Source organism: Cololabis saira, chromosome 5 (assembly GCF_033807715.1).
Source record: "Cololabis saira isolate AMF1-May2022 chromosome 5, fColSai1.1, whole genome shotgun sequence".
Lineage (NCBI taxonomy): Eukaryota > Metazoa > Chordata > Actinopteri > Beloniformes > Belonidae > Cololabis > Cololabis saira.
This window is the reverse complement of record NC_084591.1, coordinates 8,473,936-8,496,751: the sequence shown is the minus strand read 5'-3', so window position 1 is coordinate 8,496,751 and position 22,816 is coordinate 8,473,936. Positions and strand designations below refer to the sequence as shown.

Here is a 22,816-nt window from a genome sequence, read left to right as displayed (position 1 = left end):
TCGCTACACACCTGTATCAGTACACAACTTAAAGAAAAGTCTCTTGGCGACATGGCCGAAACCGAACAGGAAGTCAGCCATTTTTAATTTATTGTGTAATTTTGGCGCAATTTATGCTATTCCTTCGGCAATTAATGCGACCCGAACCGTAAGGTGCACCCAGGTGTGTTATACCTCAAAATGTGCGTCTTCATCTTGCGACTACGCGCATTACTTTTCTCTTTCAAAAGTGTTACCGTGGCGACGCTAGACGCGAAAAAGCGCGCGTCCCCTTCATCTGATTGGTCCATATTTGATAGTTCCCCAAAAGTCACCAAATTTTGCATGCAAGCCAGGCTTGGCGATAAATTTGATATTTCATGGTTTGCATTAATGGGCGTGGCTTAACGGCTCAACAGCGCCCCCTAGAATACTTTTCTCTGCCATAACTTTTGAATGGTTTGACATAAAGAGTCGTGGGTGGTGTCATGGGACTCGGTATTGAGTCCTTGACCATAATTGAGGAAAATTAGCCCCGCCCCTTGTTCTGATTGGTTGTCCCTATTTCCTGCTATAACATTTGAATGTTTTGACATAAAGAGTCGTGGGTGGTGTCATGGGACTCTGTAATGAGTCCTTGACCTTCATTGGCCTGAACTAGCCCCGCCCCTTCTTCTGATTGGTTGTCCCTTTTTTCTGCTATAACTTTTGAATGGTTTGACATAGGAAGTCGTGGGTGGTGTCATTTCTGATATGCTTATGGGGGGCGGTGGCCGTGAGTGCGAGGGCCCGTTCATCGCTGCTTGCAGCTTTAATTTCAGCTTGTTTCTGATTATTTCAGCTCTTTTCAGCTCGCTCCACACATCGTTTCAGCACATTTCAGTTCGTTTCAGCTCATTTCTGCTTATTTCAACTCGTTTCAGTTCGCTTCAGCTTATTTCAGGAGTCATTTCAGCTCATCTCAGGTGTCGTTTTATCATGACTCAGCTCATCTCAGGCATTATTTCAGCACATTTGAGACACCATTTTAGGAGTTATTTCAGCTTGTTTCAGGCATTATTTCAGCTTGTTTCCGATTATTTCTTCTCTTTTTAGCTCATCTCAGGCGTTGTTTCAGCTCATTTCTGCTCATCTCAGTAGAAGTTTCAGCACATTTCAGACATCGTTTTAGGCGTTATTTCAGCTTGACGCTTTCCAGAGACCCATACCCAGAACATGACCCCCGAGCAGTTATTACATAAACAATGGCAGGTAAAAACTCCCCTAGTGGGAGAAAAACCTTAAGCCAAACAGTGGCAAGAAAAACTCCCCTTTAGGAGGGAAGAAACCTTGAGCAGGACCAGGCTCGTAAGGGGGGACCCTCCTGCCGAGGGCCAGACTGGTGGGTCAGGGACGGCAACAGCACAGCAGGCAGGTGGAAGCAGCAACGGGATGACCAGGGGTGGGGACCGCAGGCCAGCACGCAGCTCCCGAAGCTCCGGCCCAATCAGCAAGTCCCAGGTTGGGGTGCAGGGTCGGGGAAGGGTTGAAAAGGGGCAGGGCCAAGGAGAGGAGTCTTGACGGACAAACCTTCTCCCCCGCCTGCCCGGGCTGTTACCCTGCCCCTCTCACTCCCACGCTGCAAGTTCCGGTGTCCGGCAAAGGATGCTGCAACATGGACAAAAGAGAAAAAAGAGAAGAGAAGGGGGGGCCAGCACAAGAAACTACAGGAGCGACTCTGACACACTAAAGTTTACACTACCTAGAGATTTACCAACACCAGCTAGAGGTTTACTAAACACTAACTATAGGCTTTACTAAACAGAAAGGTTTTAAGTTTAGTTTTAAAGGTGGAGGTGGTGTCAGCCTCCTTAACCCAGATTGGAAGTTGGTTCCATAGTAGTGGTGCCTGATAGCAGAACGCCCGCCCTCCAAATCTACATTTGGATACTCTAGGAACTACGAGTAAACCTGCACTCTGAGAACGGAGAGCTCTGACAGGAACATAAGGCACTATCAGGTCTTGATATAGCTTATTTTGTGACAAATTGACTTGAATGTTTTATTTGAGATTTGCACAAATGTTTTGTTATTTGCACAACTGTCAACCTCAGTGGAAAAGTCTGCCTGTTACTGGTTACATTGTATTAATTGCACAGTGTATTTTAATTTAATTGTTATGCAGGAAAGGGATATTTGTTTTATTTTATTCAAGAAGCATTTTTATTCTATATATGCAGGCAGTTTATTTTTATTTCATTTGTTTTATACATTTTGATATTGTGCAGACCTCTGTTAACAAAGGTACCTGTGTGACATTTGGCACGAGGCTTTGTATTAAAACTGACTGTTTTTTTAAGGGTTTGCCTCAGAAAAAGATGAAGCTAACAGAGATGCTATGCTATAATGCTTTGGGGGAAACCCCAATTATGGCACAGAAAAAATATCGATATATATCGAGTATCGCCATTCAGCTAGAAAATATCGAGATATGACTTTTGGTCCATATCGCCCAGCCCTAGTGGTGCGAGTAACAAGAAGCCTCAAAAGCACTCAGAAAGCTACGCGTGAAATCACGTTGGGTCTGTATTTAACTCACAAATCCAAACGGACAGTGATTTGCTTTGGAAGCGGTGGCGACGGGACCTGAGGTTGGGCAGAACTTTATTATTATTTTTCTGCAAACAGAAGACTGATGCCACCAAAGAGGAACCAGCTCCCTCCATACACCTCCATGAACCAGTTCATCATTGTCGCATGAATGAGTCACATATTTTTTGTATACGGGCTTTAAAAGTTAAATTGTCTCTAACCGCGTAAGACTGGCCTGGAATGCATGTGTGACGCCGACGTGATGCCCACTTGAGTGAGTTTCAGACTCGTGCATCACTAGATTTCATGTCAGATCTTGATTTACTGGGAAATGTGATCAGGAGTGACAACAGAACGAGGAGCGGTGACTCATAATAAAAGCTGAGAGCTTCTCCCAGCATCCCCTCTGGCTTCCGCTGTCATCAAATCGTGTGTCATCATGAAAAAGGGCTGACAGTCGTGACGTTCCAGTTGATTTGTGGCGTCTACCGGCAGAAGACGGTGTTCTCATCACCAAAGAGGGCCGCGTACGCCGGTTTGTTCCGACGCTGTGGTTTCAACAATCACATTAAAATAATTTCTAATTCCTGTCAAAGAGCCAAAGGTGAAGATTTGATGTTTTTGATCGTGAGCTCGGCTGCCGAGGGGTGACGAATGAGCCGATGAACGAGTGCTTCTGCTGCGTCGCCGTAGCGGCTCTGCTGAGATCAAAAGTGAACCGTTCAGCTCATTGATCGGGTCTCCCTGCTGTCCACCAACGTACAAACCATCGGTCTGCTCGCGCCGACCGCGGTGTTGGGCCACAGTCCCGTGTTGAACATGGAAAGACCTGATTTCAATTCTGAGGCTCAGACTCGATTTCTTACAGCTGACCACATGGTTCGAAACAAAGGAACCTCCATAATGACTCAAAGCAGGCTTTGCATTTACGGCCCTTCAGTGATAAAGAATAGCGCCCTCATTGGGAGTAACCATCCAGCTGTTCACCAAGAAAACTTAGTTAACACATTTAACTAGCTTAGTTGTACGTTGTGAGCCGCACCGCTAATCCCGTCACAACTGTGTTTATTAGTTTAAGTGTGTTTGTTTATTTCATCGTTTGTCTACTGCTGCATCCACGTTGCTGGATCTTAATGACATGTTCTTTCACAACAGAAAACATTTCATTTCCCAGTTGAGTGACCAGAGTGTGAAGTTAGTTTCACATTAGTGCATCTCTGTGTGGAAACATCAGAAGAACTTGGTTTTTATGTAGTGAGAAGTTATTCTAGTGTCTTGGGTTTTACTTTATTCTCTATTTCACTCATCCTGTCCTACTAACGCCCCCCTTCCCCCCCACACACACACACACTCTTATCTTGGCCATAAAGCCTCAGAGTTTGGATGGATGAGACAAAATCTTGTCCGCCATTTTGAATCACGCAAGACTCATGGGTAATTCCCTTTCCAAAGGTCTGCGGAGATGACTTATGGTAAGTGAGCAGTGAGGGCTCAAAATGTCTGCTGGGAGCCCTCGCGCATTTTACGACTTTAGGAATGGGACAGACCTAAACTCTTACGCAAGTCGCGGGAGCGCGCCTCTCGGATGCACCCGTCACTGTTCCAGTGGTGGTCCCGGATGCACCTGTCACTGTTCCAGAGGTGGTCCCGGATGCACCTGTCACTGTTCCAGAGGTGGTCCCGGATGCACCTGTCACTGTTCCAGAGGTGGTCCCGGATGCACCTGTCACTGTTCCAGAGGTGGTCCCGGACGCACTTCAGCCAACACCCAGGCCCCTGCCGAGGACCCGGTGTCCCCCGACGCAGGCCCCTAGGACTCTACCTACACCACAGCCCAAGCCAAGGTCCCAGTCCCAAGAAAGACCTCTGGCCGGTCTGCCCGGCCCCCGAGGACGGCCCCCCCTGAACTTTGACTATGTGTACTCGAGGACGAGGATCCCTCGTTTTTGTTCAGGACACTTTCTTTTTTTTTTTCAAAAATGAGTGTAATGGTTTCAATTAATCACGTTAAAGTAAACGATTGTTACGTTTGTGGGTTCCCGTAGGCAGTACTGGAGTTGAGGGAGGATGAGGGGGGATGGCATCCCCCCCTGAAATAAAAACGGTCCAAATCATCCCCCCCTGTAAAACTGCCATCCCCCCTTTCCATCCCTTATGTCATTTCATCAATGAATGTGGTTTTACTGCTATTTCAACATTTAGAGTCATCACCAGAAAAATAACACCAGAAAAATAACTTATTTGACAATTTTCACCTGTTTCAAGTAAATTTTCACTTGAAATAAGTAGGAAAATCTGCCAGTGGGATTTATCCTACAAGCAAAACAATCTTGTTCCACTGGCAGATTTTTCTACTTATTTCAAGTGAAAATCTACTTGAAACAGGTGAAAATTGTTGTTTTTTCCAGTGATGAGTCTTGTTTTAAGTGTAATGAGATTTTTTTTACTAAAATGAGACATTTTAACTAGAAATAAGACAAATATTCTTGTTAAGATCTTGTTTTTTTGCAGTGATCCATTTTACTTATCCTGTGAAGGACAGAGTCATATTGATAAGTTCAGAAAAGTGTTTTTTATTGTTGTGTTTTGATGTATTTGATGTAAGCCCAGTGGATATTTAAAGCTTACAGAAGGCTGCATTTAACTGCTGCTATGTCATTCCTGCAGTATTTCTGCAGGTGTTTTGGTCAGTGCTATTATTTGTAATATATTATATTATTTGTAATCAGCACAAATTATCTGTCCCTATATGATAAAATCCACCATCCCCCCTGATATTTTTTTACAACTCGAGTACTGCCCGTAGGACCGTTGCCGGTTCTCCGGTGGACCTGGCGGTCCAGGAACGAGCAGTAATGATGACATCAGCAGGAAGCTCCTCCGGAGTTAAAACTCATGAATGGAGGAACAGACGTCTCCCGGCCGCCACGCCAGGCCAGCACCGTCCCAGCGTGACTCAGGAGGCTCTCCATTTGAAAAATTAAACAGGCGGGGGGGAAATGGGGGGGCGGTGGGAATGGGGGGGGCGGTTTGGCAGAGCTGAATAAGCCCCCCCCCCCCCGATGAAAACTGCTGAGCTCAGCAGAGCTACAATCTCAATCACGGAGAGGGAGGTTGGCGCTGATGTAACGGCTGCCATCGTGCCGCTTGGCAGAGGAGGAGGTTCGTCAGCACAGTCCCGCTAATCACCCCCCCCTCACCCCGGATCAAGGGTACATCAGGTATCATTACTGGGGGGGGGGGGGCAGTCACGAGTCCCTGGAGCCTGAAGGGGTCGACCGAAGTTCCTACCGAGCTCCAACAACGGCGTCACGCAAGGTTAGCGGGGCGTAGACACAAATAATGGAACAGTACCAGGAACCCTCAGTAGATGGTTCCTTCAGCAGGAACCCTCAGTAGATGGTTCCTTCAGCAGGAACCCTCAGTAGATGGTTCCTTCAGCAGGAACTATCAGTAGATGTTTCCTTCACCAGGAACTGTCAGTAGATGGTTCCTTCAGCAGGAACTATCAGTAGATGTTTCCTTCACCAGGAACTGTCAGTAGATGGTTCCTTCAGCAGGAACTCTCAGTAGATGGTTCCTTCAGCAGGAACTATCAGTAGATGTTTCCTTCACCAGGAACTATCAGTAGATGTTTCCTTCACCAGGAACTATCAGTAGATGTTTCCTTCACCAGGAACTATCAGTAGATGTTTCCTTCACCAGGAACTATCAGTAGATGTTTCCTTCACCAGGAACTGTCAGTAGATGGTTCCTTCAACCCTCAGTAGATGTTTCCTTCAGTAGGAACCTTCAAAAGATGGTTCCTTCACCAGGAACTATCAGTAGATGTTTCCTTCACCAGGAACTATCAGTAGATGTTTCCTTTATCAGGAGTAGATGGTTCTTTCAACCCTCAGTAGCAGGGGTGGAAAGTAACAAATTACATTTACTCACGTTACTGTAATTGAGTACTTTTTATGAGTAATTTGTAATTTTCTAAGTAGTTTTTGAAATATGTAATTTTTACTTTTACTCGAGTACATTTTGACCCAAGTATTTTACTTCGTTACATTTGAACCCCCTCACGTTACTGAGTACAAAATTTATGGTGAAAATCTTGTGGGCATTTTATTTTGGTTTATTATGAATAGCAGGATCCTGCGGGCGTTGGGCACTTTATTTTGTGTTTGAATACTTTGATTCTGGTTTTAGTGTTGTCGGTTGGACAATATGTTTGCACTTTACAGTACAGGTTGTGAATGTTCTTTTTGTCCTGTTCTGCGGAAGTAAAAGGATCATGTTACTGAGCTCAGTTGAGCTTTTACAAGTGTGGATGTGAACTGTAATATGCCTCGAAGTTGATTAAAACAACTTGTGCTGGATTTGATTCGTGACTCATCCTTTTTTTGCATTAAATAACTGAAAGTAACTTTTATTCAAATTACATTTTAAATGAAGTACTTTTGTACTTTTACTCGAGTACATTTTTAGATGAGTACTTTTACTTTTAGTTTGAGTAGGATTTAGTAAAGATAGATAAGATAAAGATAAAAGTAAAGATACTTTTACTCAATTACAATTTTTCAGTACTTTTTCCACCTCTGCTCAGTAGATGGTTCCTTCACCAGGAACTATCAGTAGATGGTTCCTTCAACCCTCAGTAGATGGTTCCTTCACCAGGAACTCCTCAGTAGATGGTTCCTTCTAAGTTTTCCTCATTCTGATGTAGATCTTCTGTGTTTGGGACATGACCCAGTTTCCGTCGATCTTAATCTTTCAGAAAGACGTATCAAACTCACCAACTGCAGCAATAACTGTTTCTCTATGACCGCTGCTGATGTCTTTTCCTCTTGGCCTTGTGTTTACACATATTTGAGTGTTTCAGACCAGAAAACTGACAAATCATCTGCCGTAATGGACTTCTGCATGGGGGGGTACTTAGCGTTGCCTACATGAGTTCATGTATTTCTGGTTTCATCTTTGTTAAATGATTAGTGTTTGAAATAAAAATGGAAGCACGTTTCCCCAATAGATAATATTGAAGACATTTTCTTTCTTTATTTTTCTAGTTTTGAACAAAGATCAGGTTCCAGGGTAAATCCTGAATCCTGCATCCGTAAACTGAATAGAAATCGCAGGCTTTTACTCCCGGAGGGACATTTCTCAAGCACTTGACTTGTCTTTAAAATTATTCATAAAGCCACTGAGTTTTAATATAAAACATTTATTTTCAAGGACATTACCAGATGCAGACATTTTACTAAAAAAAATGACTGTTAACCGTTTTAAAAGGTTTACTTTTGCCAGTTTTATGAGCATTTCAGAACTTTATGGGATTCGATCTTAAACAGAAATAAAGAGGAAACTCTGACACTCATTATCTCTGAGGAAAGAAGGTGGCTGTTTCATTAAAATAACATATAATTTCATAAAAAAGGTGGCATTTAGCTATAAAACCAATATAACATCGTTGTATCTTTATAACGGGAGAATCTGGACGTTCATGACGGACAGAAACACTGTTCTCTGCAGGTTTTCTCTCCTGGGTTTCTGCTGCAGCAGCAGTTAGTGACTCATGCTCTTTGGTTCCCGGTCCGAGGGTTCCAGGGTTCTTTATTCACTGCTGCCCCCTGGTGGCCGTGTGGCAGCACTGCAGAGATACAGATGTACGGATGGTTTTTATCAAACTCTTCTGCGACGGTATTCATGAACGATGCTGTTCATGCGTTTCCATGGTTACTGGATAATATTAGAAAAGCATTTGGTTTAAAGAGTTTATATTTATATTACGAAGCTTTCTTCTCCAAATATTCTCTCTGGCCGCTGGATTTCAGCTCTGACCCAAACCATGACTGAAGTCGGTCCTTCATCCTTGACTGGATCATAATTTTAATTTTGTTATTTGTGTTTTAAGAAATAAATCTGCCCCTTGTGAAAGGGGCAGATCAGATAAGATTCTCCTTCTTTCTGCTCCCTTTTCATTCACAAGTTAGGAACATTTGTATTTGTGTTTGTATTGAATTGTTTTGTTTTTTGAATGAAATAAATAAAAAAAAAAAAAGAATAAACATCTTGATGGCTCTGGATCTAAAGTTTCTTCTTTTTTCTTCTTTGTTTTGGTTAGAAAAGACCCGGATAGATAGATAGATAGATAGATAGATAGATAGATAGATAGATAGATAGATAGATAGATAGATAGATAGATAGATAGATAGATAGATAGATAGATAGATAGATAGATAGATAGATAGATAGATAGATAGATAGATAGATAGATAGATAGATAGATAGATAGATAGATAGATAGATAGATAGATAGATAGATAGATAGATAGATAGATAGATCAACGGACGGACGGCCGGACGGCCGGGCAGATGGACATAATCTCAGAATTGTTCTTGTTTTGTTAAATTCACTTCCCAGTTTCCCTAAAGATTAAGAACTTTCAACATTTCCTGCTGCCACCGATGAATAAACTGTCGTTTTGCTGTAAAAAGAAAATGAATAGGAATAAAACTCCTCCGTAGCAGCCGCAGTAGATGGTTGATGACGAGAGAGAGGGAGGAGAGAGGGAGAGCTGGAGGTGGAGAAGGTGCCGGAGGTCAAGAACTCGGGACCAAATGCTCAGAATAATGGAGAGAGTGGAAAAGAGGTGGAAAAGAGGTGGAAAAGAGGTGGAGAGGAGAGTGAGGCGGGGTGAGTGGGTGGAGAAGAGTGTCAGGAGTGACGTGTGGCTGATGCTGACGGAGAGATGGTGGGCAGAGGTGAAGATGCTGGGTCTCCGGGAGTGACGGAGACGGAGGAGGGATGGGGGGAGACATGGGGGGATATTTGTGATTCAACGTAGAAACCCCTAAAGGGAAAAGAGAAAAATGAGAGGTTAAAGATTTGATGTATCAGTCATTTAATGGTCTCGCAATGGAAAACCTCACAAAGCTGCAGCAAAGAGTAAAAGAAGAAATAAAAAAAACATCCTTTTTAGTTATGATAAATATAAAAAGGCTTTTACATTTTCAAATTTTACAATTTATTATTAATCAAACTATTAAAACGGACGCTAAAATAAAAAATGTAGTGAAACGTCATTTTGTGATTTGCCGAAACATGTCAGGTATTTAAAAAACATAAAAATTTCTTGTCTGACAAAAAGAATTCGAAAATAACAGTATATACAGTAAATCGTAAAGCCATGGACATAATTAACTTTATTAAATTGTTTAGTGAAACATTCAGACTATCGGTCGCTGTGTTGATTTTTAAGAATAAAAAAAAAAAGTGTTTATTGAGAAGTTATATACAAAGAACATCAGAGAAGTGCTCCAATATATATATAACAAAAACAATTCCAGTGAAATTAATAGAAGTAAGGAGACACATAAACGAGTGAATAAATAAAATATGAAAAAAAAGTACATGAAAAAAAAATACCGGTAAGTGAAATGTAAATACAGTATTCATCTTTAAAAAAAAAACTACTCTTTAAACTCAAGTAAGAAACCTTTAAAGTGGGGGGGAGTTTTGGAGAATTTACAATTGTGTATGCGAAATTTGCCGTAAAAAATGGACTAATATATATAATATATGGATAATAATAATAATAATAATAATAATAATAATAATAATAATTATTATTATTATTATTATTATTATTATTATTATTATTATTATTATTATTATTATTATTGTAATATATACATTACAATATATTACAATAATGTAATATATACATTATTATTATATCCATACAGCCAAACTGCATCTTTATGCAGACGATACAGTTTTATACTCGTGTGCATCCTCCCCTACACAGGTGATGGAGGATCTCAAAGCTGCTTTTAAATCTTTACAGACCTCCCTTCTTGATTTAAAACTTGTCCTAAATGATAAGAAAACCAAACTTATGACATTCACAAGGGCTCGATCAACAACAATGGATTATATGCATATTATTACCTTAAAGGGAGCAGTCATAGAAAAGGTTTCATCATACAAATATCTTGGGCTATGGTTGGATGAAAAGCTGTCATTTAGAGTACACATTGAAAAACTCAGAAGGGAAACTTAAATTAAAGTTGGGTTTTTATATATATATATGCATGCTGCCTCCTCCTTGCTAAAGAAGCTAGACAGTGTTTACCATGCTTCCCTACGCTTCATTACCAATGCCAAATGGCTTACTCACCATTGTGTACTTTACCAAATGGTAGGATGGACCTCCCTCTATTTAAGGAGGAAAATACACATGTATATCTTCATATATAAAACCATCTTGGGTAAGCTTCCTCCTTACCTTTGTAGTCTCATTTGTCGAGCCTCTAGCAGCTACAATACCAGATCCACTAGATGGCTACTTTTAAAAACTCCCAGAGCACTCACTGAATTAGGTAAGACTGCATTTTCTCACTTTGCTCCATTGACATGGAATGGTTTACAAGACCTCACCCGCTTAAACACCCTGGTTTCGCTTGGTGAATTTAAATCTTTGTTAAGAAACAATTTACTTGAAGAATGTAGTTGTTACCTGTAGGATGGATATACTGTTTGATGTGGTTTTTGAGTGATGTATTTTGTATTGTGTATTTTATTGCTGCTGTTGTCTTGGCCAGGTCTCCCTTGCAAAAGAGATCTCGTTTCTCAATGGGACTTCCTGCTTAAACAAAGGTTAAATAAATATGGTTCTTTAATATATTTGCATTATACTAAGATGCATTCATTTTCAATGGCTTTTGTCCTTAATGGCTTTCCCCCCCTTACATTACTTTTACTTTTATACTTTAAGTAGTTTTGAAACCAGTACTTTTATACTTTTACTTGAGTAAAAAACTTGAGTTGATACTTCAACTTCTACAGGAGTATTTTTAAACTCTAGTATCTATACTTCTACCTGAGTAATGGATGTGAATACTTTGGACACCTCTGTCAACTTGAATGAGAGAACTTTATTAAATCGCGTAGTGAACCGTTCAGATTATCGATCTGTGTTGATATCGGCGCTCTGCTGCTCTGGTCTGACGTCACCTCTGACGTCACGTCTAGGAGGCTAAATCGAGCAGCGCAGCGGAGCGGAGCAACTACAGACTAAAGATGGTAAATATTAATGAAATGTCGATATAAACGGGAAATTCACAGTTAAACAACACGAATGCAGCATTGAATTAACGTTACAGATAATAACATCGAGGGAAACCTCTAAAAAACGTCCCCACGTGTCAGAAAAGCTTAAATGCGTTTAAACCGCACTGTGAGTAAGCAGAACTAGCCGCTAACGTTAGCCGCTTCCTGCTCACTAAAGTCAAGTTTAATCATTTATGTTGGTATTTACTTCATGCTTCCTCAATGAATAATGGTTCTCCTTTATTAAAAGTCACAAAAACCCCAGAATGTATGTTTTGTTTGGTGTTTTTTGGTGTTTATTAGGAGGATGCTAACGCAGCAGCGGCTAACTGCACTCTTTACTTTCGCTTTCTTCTCTAAATTATTTCCTCCTCCGAGCACAAACGAGGGGTTTATTAATTATTCACGCGTTTGTGGTAATTTAAAACCTCCATCCAGAAAGTTCGAGAGCGATCAGGGAAAGAAAAAGCGTCTTTAAGCCTAGATAAGAAGCTGCTGCTGATGATGATGCAGGATAATTATGTAATTATGTAATTATAATTGTTATTGGATGTTCTGGATCATAAAACCTTTTGTTTTTAACATCAGTTTCTAATTATGCCTCTTTTTTGTTCTTTCTCCTGTCGTAGTTTCGCAACCAGTACGACAACGACGTGACGGTTTGGAGCCCACAGGTGAGACTGATGTTTAACCCTTTATAACCACAGAACTGAGCTGATTTATACATGTTTACATGCTTTACTGACATTTAAAGGAGTATTTTTATTTGCTGTGCATCAAAACAAAACCCATATAAACCAATCTTTAATAATCTGTAAATTACAAGTCCATACTAACTAAATAAATAGCTAAAAAAGGGCAAATAACTACCAAAAAAAATGTAAATCGTTTTTTAAAATTTGCACATATTTTTCTAAATACAGAAATCTCACAGCTGGATTGTCAAAATTGTCACTGGAAAAAAGTAACACAGAAGCCTTTCAAACCACAGGAAATGTATTTGGAATTAATTCGCATCTTCATCCGTTGCAGAAATCAGCTCCAAAACTTTGCTCACGGTAAACCGTTTATACCGTTTCACACGCACAGACTTTGGTTGATCCATATGTGTGTGTGTGTGGGCTGGGTATCTATTCAAATGTCAAGAATCAATCTATTATTAGGATTGGATCCGATATTGATTTGGCTTAGTGTTATTAAAAATGTTTTTTGAGCTGTTGCTTGAATTATATGACTGTAAAATAATTAGTGAAATAATAATTTCAAAATAATTAATGTGAAATAACTAAATAGGCCTTTCAATATCAATTTAAAGTGCAAAAAATGAAAGAAATTGCAGCATCTCATGCAGTAAACATCATTTTAGCTTGTCTAATTTATTCTGTCACCAGACACACACATTGCCATGAAGCACCAGGCATTTTTCATGAGTGTCATGACAAACTGTCCGACAACAGAAGAAACCAAACAAGCTATAGTAAATATAGATAATATGAACTTCATTGAACTTGTATAACATTTAGAAATTTAAGCTGAAATATCCAAAGCGCTGAACACTGGTTGTGCACGGGTGGGCGTGTGTATGAGTGTATCCGTGTGTAACGTTGCTGGCAATTCAATGATCAGGAATTAATATGAGAATCTGAAAATCGATTTCACAGGCCTAATATGAGCTAATCTTTAATAATCTGGATGTTACAAGTCCATACTAACTAAATAAATTGCTAAAAAGTGCAAATAACTACCAAATAAATGTAAATGTTTTTTTAATTTTACACATTTTTCTAAATACAGAAATCCCACAGCTAGATCCCTCAAAACTGTTAATGGAAAAAAAGTAACACAGAAGCCTTTTTTTAAGCCACAGGAAATTTATTTCAGAATCAGAATCACGTTTATTTGGCCAGGTCAGGTCAGACAAGACATGGAATTTGATTCAGTTATTTTCGCTAACTGTACAGTAAATAGGTAATAGACAAATGACAGCTCTTATTACGATATATACAATTTTTAAAAAGAGAAAGGTGCAGCAGTATGAGGTAGATATGATTATTGGAAGGTGCATTGTTACAGCATATGATTGTGTTATTATAATTACTGTTATTGTTGTTATTGCACGGTGGTTGATTGCTCTGAGACTCTGGGTGATGAGAGTTCATCAGAGCAACAGCTCGGGGGAAGAAACTGTCTGAGTCTGGAGGTTTTGGAGTACAGTGCTCTGTAGCGCCGTCCACGGGGAGGAATGAATTCATGCTTTACTGTAGTTTTTGAGATGGATCATTTTATATATCGCGTCTTCATCCGGCGCTGAAATGAGCTACAAAACTTCCTCACGGTAAACCGTTATGTGTGTTTGTGTGGGCGCTTGTGTAGTGAGTGTGTCGTGCGTGCGTGCGTGCGTGTGTCGCTTGCTGAGTAATCTTTAGTGAAAATCTCTGATAAAAAGCATGAACAAATCCAAACCAACTAGTTTCCCGGGGAAATGACGTCACCTCTCTGAAGTGGCGTAAAAAACTCTCAACCTGACGACTCGCTGACAACGTGGTGATGTAGGTGTCGACGTACGTCAACGTAGGACGAGCTGTGAACACGAACCGGATGTAGAAATAACCCGCAATGTCAATTTTACTGGATTATTATGGGTTTTTTTCCAAACGATTCAGTGGATTAAAACTCTGGGACACTAAATGCAGGATATGGAAGTGAAACTCTTCCTGTTTAACCTGCAGAAAGAATTATTGCTCTGTTTTATTTGGTTGTAATTGTACAAACATGTTGAAAATCAATATGCAAATGGGAGCGCCGGCGCTCCAGCTGGTCTTAAAGGTTTAAAGTCTTTACTCATCTGCTCATCTCTTCATCTCTTCACCTCTTCACCCTCAGGGCCGCATTCACCAGATTGAGTACGCCATGGAGGCGGTGAAGCAGGGCTCTGCCACCGTGGGACTGAAGTCCAAAACCCACGCCGTCCTGGTCGCCCTGAAGGTGACGTCACGTAGCTGTACAACTTCTTCAGTTATCTGTTTTAGCATCAATTAATTGATATTGACTGTACATTAATTCTGATCAGAGCCAGACCCTAGTGGTCTTTAGAGGAACTGCATATTGTACTACTTCCTGGTTAGATTTGTGTGACCAGAAACTAACTGTGGTATGGAGGTGATGACGGCATCACCGTGTTGTTGTTTCTCTGCAGAGAGCTCAGTCTGAGCTGGCTGCCCACCAGAAGAAGATCCTCCATGTGGACAACCACGTCGGCATCTCCATCGCAGGACTGACTGCTGATGCTCGGCTGCTCTGGTACGTCTGGTGCCGACACCGAGCTGTTAAATTACCTAACTTCCTCGTTTCCACGAAATAAATACATTTTTGGTTGACTGAAGCCCTCACTTTTCGACTAAAATTCGACCATTGGGCTTTTTTTTATATCTTAATGTTTTGCACTGAAATTATTTACACACTACAGCCTGTTGAAATGAGTAGGAGGAATATTATTTATATAAAACACTTGTTTTGTCATGTTTTGATAATAATTGACTGACAATTCTGCACACGGTGGTGGCAAGTATTTTTTTTTTCTGGTTCAACTACAGTGGGGCTAACTTATATTTTGGTGGGGTTCAAATAAAAGCCAGAATTATTTATATTTAATAAATAACACCAGAGAGAGAGAGAGAGACAGTAGTTTAACAGCACACGGTACGCCTTCAGTTACAAAACAATTATTAGACTAAAACATTGAAATATATCAATTCTGACATGTTCATATTGTCAGAACGGACGGGGCAGGTTGGATTACCGTTTTCAGGTGATCAGCCATGTTTGATGTTGAGCTGTGATCCAAACTGTTCCTGACAAAGTTTACATTCAACTTTTTTTCCGTCGTCTATTTTTATGAAATTCTGCCAAACTGCAGACGTCTCTGACATGATAGAGTTCAACAAATCACCAGACCTCGACCTTCTACTTTACAATTTATTTGTCTCTAGTTAGATGGTGGGGCTAATCCAAAATAGCAAAAATAAGGGGGGGTAAGGGGGGTAAGGGCGGGTCCAAAGATAAACTGTTACCTGTGAAAGAGGTCTGAAATAAAAAAATAAACTTTATTCATATCGCACTTTTCATACACGAGTAACGCAAAGTGCTTTATATAATAAAATCAACATTTAACATGGAAAAACTCACACAGTGATGGTTAAAAACACACATCTGGTCATTTTGACACACAAATAAATACAGCCAGAACTTGGTACTTTCCTCCCGATTAAATTAAATTGAAAAATCAACCAATCAGATCTTAGTCGAGCCAGGTCGCATGGACCAGGCCTAGTTTCCACCTGGTTCAATAATTAAACAGTGAATATGTTTTTCTACAAAATCCACTCCACAAGTTGAAATATTTTAACATATGAAGGCAAATAAAGCTTAAAAAAAACAGATGGCGGAGTTTTGTATGTCAGAGATGAAAGGGAAAGCACAGAGGTGGAGACGATGTGATCCTGCTGATTCTCCATCAGGCTGAAGAAGGAAATGTGACATGTCTTGTAAATAACTGTCTCTCTGCAGCAACTTCATGCGTCAGGAGTGTTTGGACTCGAGGTTCGTCTTCGACAGGCCTCTCCCCACGTCTCGCCTCGTCTCGCTCGTTGGCAGCAGTATCTTTTCCTCTTTTAAAGCTCTTACGTTAGGTCAAAGTCTTAAATCCCATTTTCCTAAAATACGGTCTTTAAATGTCTTAATTTGTCATAAATCTCAATCCAAGGGTCTTAATTTTGGAATCTTGATTTTAGAGGGAATTTATTTGGTCATCATTATAAAATGTTCTTACACTTTGAAAAGGAAAAGTTTATTTAATTAATCGTTTTGAGGAGAAATAAATCTGTTTACAGTTGTTAGACGCCTCAGTCAGGGTTGCCAGGTTGGGCGGGTTTCAGCCCAATTGGGCTGAAAAATACAGGACTGGCCGGCCTTTCCTGGTTTTTACAAAAGATTTAGGAGAAATTATTAACAAAAAAGTAGAAACTTACACAATAAACTCACTGATACTTTATTTGCTTTAATCTGCTCAGTTTAATTGTAGTCTTTGTTTGGAGCCTGAACTTTTTTTGGCTATTTTGTGGTGTTGTGAAGCTTCATTTGCTTATGACTTTAAATTTATTACACATTTGATAATTTATGGTTATAACATGGATAATGTATGGTCTGGGCTGGGTTTTAATCATTTCAGTGGGGTTTACATCACATTTGGGCTGCAACCTGTCAGATCTGGCAACCTTGATCTTCTTAATCGGCGTGGTCTCGAGACCCGGCAACCAAATGTAAATTTAGTGACAAATGGCTCAAAAAATCCAGTTTCCTGTGGCGACTGAAAGTGTTTGTGCATTCACGTTGTTACATTGGGTTCAAAGTGTCTTTTTGGTCTTAAATTTGTTTGAAAATGGTATTAAAAAGTCTTAAATTTAAAAACTTAAACCTGTTAATATAAGGCTGTTTTGACGGAGCCACCAGCTTCAGTAGAGGCTGAAGTTCTACCGAACCGTTTATATTCATATGTTTACGTTAAAGTTGACCTGCTTCTTCTCTATAAGCAAACTGTTTTCATTTAGACGTCTTAAATCTTGAACCAAGCGAGAAAAGCAGCATGAATCCTTAACCGGAGCTTCAGAAACCCAGATCCCAACACAGAGATATGGCAGGAGGCCCTACGGCGTGGGACTGCTGATCGCTGGCTACGACGTGAGTGTCTGCACACGGCGCTGCTTTAAACCCTCGATATCCTGCGTAAACGCAGGAATATTAGCAACAACCCTGTAGTTTAAGTCTGTTTGTCGGTCGTCTGGCAGGACATGGGACCCCACATCTTCCAGACCTGCCCCTCAGCAAACTACTTTGACTGCAAAGCCATGTCCATCGGAGCGCGGTCGCAGTCGGCCCGGACCTACCTGGAGAGATGCATGGACAAGTTCTCCGACTGTAAGACTCACTTCCTGCTTCTCTGCTTCAGTGGAATAAAATATTCAGATGAGGCTAAAGACGGTCTGTAAAAACAGTCATCTGATCACAGCGGGTATTATTTATTTAACAAGCCAAAGAATTAAATCATTTTGGACAATACTAAGTACCCCCCCTCACTGTTAACTACTACGGTTGAGATGCAGCTAGTGTTGTTTCTGTCAGCTATGGAGGTAGATTTGTTTCTTAATTATTCAATCAAAAAAAAGATTGCTTCAATCAAAAAATATATTTTCAATCAAAGAAAGAAAGTGTTTGAATGCAAAAGAATGTTTGAGACTCAAAGAAATGCATTTGAACACTGTTTTTCTTTGATTGGAAATAGGGCTGGGCGATATGGACCAAAAATCATATATCGATATTTTCTAGCTGAATGTTGATACTCGATATATATCGATATTTTTTCTGTGACATAATTGGGGTTTCCCCCAAAGCATTATAGCATAGCATCTCTGTTAGCTTCATTTTTTTCTGAGGCAAACCCTTAAAAAAACAGTCAGTTTTAATACAAAACCTCGTGCCAAATGTCACACAGGTTCCTTTATTAACAGAGGTCTGCACAATATCAAAATGTATAAAACAAATGAAATAAAAATAAACTGCCTGCATATATAGAATAAAAATGCTTCTTGAATAAAATAAAACAAATATCCCTTTCCTGCATAACAATTAAATTAAAATACACTGTGCAATTAATACAATGTAGACAGTAACAGGCAGACGTTTCCACTGATGTTGACAGTTGTGCAAATAACAAAACATTTGTGCAAATCTCAAATAAAACATTCAAGTCAATTTGTCACAAAATAAGCTATATCAAAATTAAAAAAAAAAAATAAATTAAATTGATATAAACGATATTACCTCGTACCATATCGCGTTTGAAAATATATCGATATATATTAAAATCTCGATATATCGCCCAGCCCTAATTGGAAATGATGATAGAAGTGAAGTTTTTTTTTGTTTGAAGCAACTTTTTTGATTGAAGTAGTGTTGTTTTGTGTTTGGGCCGTATTATGGGTAGGACATTTTTGTCTTTATCATTTAATCAAAAAAGAAGTTACTTCAAAAAGAAAAAAATATTTTCAATCAAAAAGAATCACTTCAATAAAAAAAAACTTTTTAAAACAAAGAAAAAAAGTGTATTTGAACACTTTTGGATCAAAAATATTTATTTTATTTTTTTTATTTTTTTTTCTAAAGCGTAGTTTATTTGTTTGTTATTGGCCTATATAATTCCAAACTTCAAATAGGCAACTAAAGTCATATTTGGAGTATTATACAGATAGATTTATTGGGCTACATGGCTCTAAGGGAAATTGCATAAAAAAACAACAAAAGTTACTCTTATATAAATTAATTGTTAAACAAACAACAATAATAGGTATTATTACATAATGCACCATGTTATTACATTTCCTAGAAAATAAAAAAGTTGCAAGTGCATTTTATTATAACCTTCTCAAAATGCAATAACTTATTACATAATGTGGCAAAATGTATTATGAATTAAATGAAAAATTTATTACAAAATGCGGCTCAACACGGTTCCTGTGACCCACTATGATCAGATGATTTCTGTGTTTTTACATGCACGTAATTAAATCAGATCACTATTCATGAATCTATAAGTGAGATTTGAGGTTAAAATACGTGATTTTATGTTTGTGTCTCAACCGTGACTCATCAGTTTTCTCTGATCTAACGGTGACGCGGTTCTTGTCTCCAGGTAACCTGAATGATCTGGTCCAGCACGGCCTGCGAGCCCTGAGAGAAACCCTCCCCACGGAGCAGGACCTCACCACCAAGGTACAACCCCCCCTAACCGGAGGTTAGTCCGGGTCCTGGGAGAGTCGCTGGTCTGATTCTGGGCTGGTTCTTTCAGAATGTTTCCATCGGCATCGTGGGTAAGGAGCGGGAGTTCGCCATCTACGACGACGACGAGGTGGCGTCTTTCCTGGAGGGGCTGGAGGAGCGGCCGCAGAGGAAGGTGAGCTAGCAGCGCTAACCGCTAGGAGGGGGCGGAGCCCAGACCGGGGGACACGCCCACCACCTGTCAATCACGGGGGACACGCCCACCACCTGTCAATCACAGCTGGCTGCTTTGGATTGGGTGGATTAGTGTTTACTTTCAAAAAAATAGGAGTTACAGCCGGCAGTTGCTGATCATTATTGATGAATTGATCATCGATGAACTGATATTCTGTCTGTTAGTCAAACAAAAAAACATTTAATCTATAAAATATGGATGATTATGTTCTCAGGGCAGCGGGTCCTTAAAAAGTCTTATATTCCATTTTGCTAAAATAAGGCCCTTAAATGTCTTAATTTGTCTTAAATTTCAATCCAAGGGTCTTAATTTTTGAATCTTAATTTTAGAGCGATTTTATCCGGTCTTCATTAAAAGGTTTTCTTACACTTACACTAAAAGGAAATGTTTATTTAATCGTTTTGAGGAGAAATGAACCTGTTCGCCAGCTGTCGCCTCAGTCAGGGTTGCCAGGTTGAGCAGGTTTCAGCACAATTGGGCTGAAAAATACAGGACTGGGCGGGTTGATAAAATCTGGGCTGCTTTTCCTGGTTTTTACTAAATATTTAGGAGAAATTATTAACAAAAAAGTTTCCATTATGGCAGAGAAAAGTAGAAACTTACACAATAAACTCACTGATATTTTATCTGTTTTAATCTACTCAATTTAATTGTAGACTTTGTTTGGAGCCAAAACCTTTTTGGCTATTTAATGGTGTTGTGAAGCTTGAAATGTATTACACATTTAGACCCCGTCCACACGTAGCCGGATATCTGCGGATATCTGCTAAACCGGAGATATTTTCCTACGTTTGGACCTGTCATCCACACGAAAACGCAAATAAACGAAGCTTTAAAAAAACTCCTGGCAAAGTGAAGATTTTTGAAAACTCCGTTTATGTAGATGCGTGTAGACACACACAACCGGAGTTTTGCGTTTTCGAACGTCACATTATGCTCCAAAACAACAACAAATCTGCTCTGACGTGCGACTTTTGTTTACTATAGAAATACAGATGATCCAGCATCTGTTCTCCAAGCTATTTATTAAATAAATGGTCTCTGCTCTTGACCACCGTTTACTGCGTTACACTGACGCAGAGGCTACACCGTAGGGTACGCTGCGACGCGCACCCTGCGGAGCCGGCTCCGCGGCTCCGCGGGCACTGCCCACTGCCCTGCGGGCACTGCCCGGCTTCGCAGTGCCCGCGGAGCCGCGGAGGTGCAGCTTCCCCGGGAGCACTGTCATAAAATAAGCTGAGGATTAAGGTTTAAGATGATGTTAAACACATGACATCTAAAACTCCACGGCACCGTCGCAACAACTACGACACATCTCTCTCCCTGCACGTTTGCTCAAACCTGATGGAGGTCAGTTTTATTGTGAGGTGGGGATCTCACGCCACAAGCTCATTTTGTTAATATTGACCCTCATTTAGTCCCGTGCAGGGCGCTGCCTCCAAATGAAAGAGCAACAGAAGAATACATATTTGAAGTGCGTTAGGTGTGTGTGTGCAGGAGGATCTCAGTGGAAACACCCACATCTGCGCCTCCGCGGAGCCGCGGAGGCGCAGATGATCTACAAGTTAGAATGCTTATGAATGTGGTCGAAAACGCAGATCTTCGGTTATGTGTGGATGCAAATTTTTTTATAAACGGAGAGGGGAAATATTCGTTTTTAAAAATACCCGGCTACGTGTGGACGGGGTCTTAGTAATTTACGGTTTTAACATAGAGAATGTAGGATTTTTAGCAGTTTCTTCATTATTTCGGCGGGTTTTACACCGCGTTTGGGCTGGAACCTGTCAGATCTGGCAACCTGGACCTCTGCGCTGGATTTCTTAGTGACGTTTTGGTCTTAAATTTGTTTGAAAATAGTATTAAAAAGTCTTAAGTTTAACCTGGTCAAACCTGTAAACACCCTGGATGTTCTGTTGAGTCTCTAGTCGCAGCGTTAAGTTTCTGTAGTTTATTGTTTGAGATCCCCATTAGCTGCAGCAGAATCTGAAGCTATTCTTCCTGGGGTCTTAACAAAATAATGCAATACAAAAGAAAACAAATAGAGAAAAGAACTTATAAAAATACAGAATAAGAGCAAGAAGAAAATTCAAACTCGGTTCGGTGTCAGACTGTAAATGTTTATTTCTGCTGGTGTTTGATACAAAACTACAGTTTTATTACAGCTCTTTATTCCAACTCCTGCTTGTTCTTCAGGTGGCTCAGCCCTCAGACGAACCTGCAGCTGCTGCTGCCGAAGGTCCGGACGAGCCCATGGAGCACTGAGACCCACCAGACCGGACCAACCCGGACCAGAACCCCGAGGGGCCGGCCGGCTCCTCCCGCTCCACTGTAGCCTCCGCTGGAGGAAGTTCGCCATCATCCCAGAAATAAAGTCATGTTTTTGAACCGGGGCCTCCGCTCGTCTTTCCTTTGCCGAGACAAAGAACCCGTTCAGCTGTCAGTCAAACGTCCTCACGGTCGACTCTCGTCTCCGCCTCTATTTCTTAAACATGCATCTGGAGAAACTCCGACGGGGAAAGTGGTGGTCTGTGTTACCGGGTCTTTCCACAACTATTTACTAGTGATGCACCGAAATTTAAATTTGTGGCCAAAACTAAAAATAATAATAAACACTTGGCCGAATACCGAATAATACCCAGACGTGTCTTCAGTATTCACATTCATTACTCAGGTAGAAGTATAGATACTAGAGTTTAAAAATACTCCTGTAGAAGTTGAAGTATCAACTCAAGTTTTTTACTCAAAAAAGTAAAAAAGTACTGGTTTCAAAACTACTTAAAGTATAAAAGTAGAGTAATGTAAGGGGGAAAAAAGCCATTAAGGACAAAAGCCATTGAAAATGAAGCATCTTAGTATAATGCAAATATATTAAAGAACCATATATGTGTACTATTGAGCATTAACGTGTTTCAGAGAGCAGCAGATATGATGACTAGTTTCCTACAAGTATTGTAATGGTGCAAAAAGTCAAACTTCAGAGGCATGTTATCATTTATCCTAACCTTTATTGGAATGTACATCCAAGTTTAGTTGCAGGAATCTGAGGGAACGGATGTAAGAACAAAACTGGACAAGAACATCTGAAACAACCACAACCAAATTCA

General features: G+C 40.2%; 1 protein-coding gene across 1 annotated transcript; it reads left to right on the top strand.

The window, feature by feature from the left end:
- Positions 1 to 11,534: 11,534 nt before the first annotated feature.
- On the top strand, positions 11,535 to 22,097 carry psma1 (proteasome 20S subunit alpha 1). Its single transcript, XM_061722429.1, has 10 exons — positions 11,535 to 11,620; positions 12,277 to 12,321; positions 14,531 to 14,632; positions 14,844 to 14,947; positions 16,214 to 16,302; positions 17,313 to 17,383; positions 17,491 to 17,620; positions 19,392 to 19,471; positions 19,548 to 19,652; positions 21,906 to 22,097. The coding sequence occupies exons 1-10, from the start codon at positions 11,618 to 11,620 to the stop codon at positions 21,972 to 21,974; spliced, it is 798 nt and encodes a 265-aa protein (XP_061578413.1). The 5' UTR covers positions 11,535 to 11,617; the 3' UTR covers positions 21,975 to 22,097.
- The last annotated feature ends 719 nt before the right edge of the window (positions 22,098 to 22,816 follow it).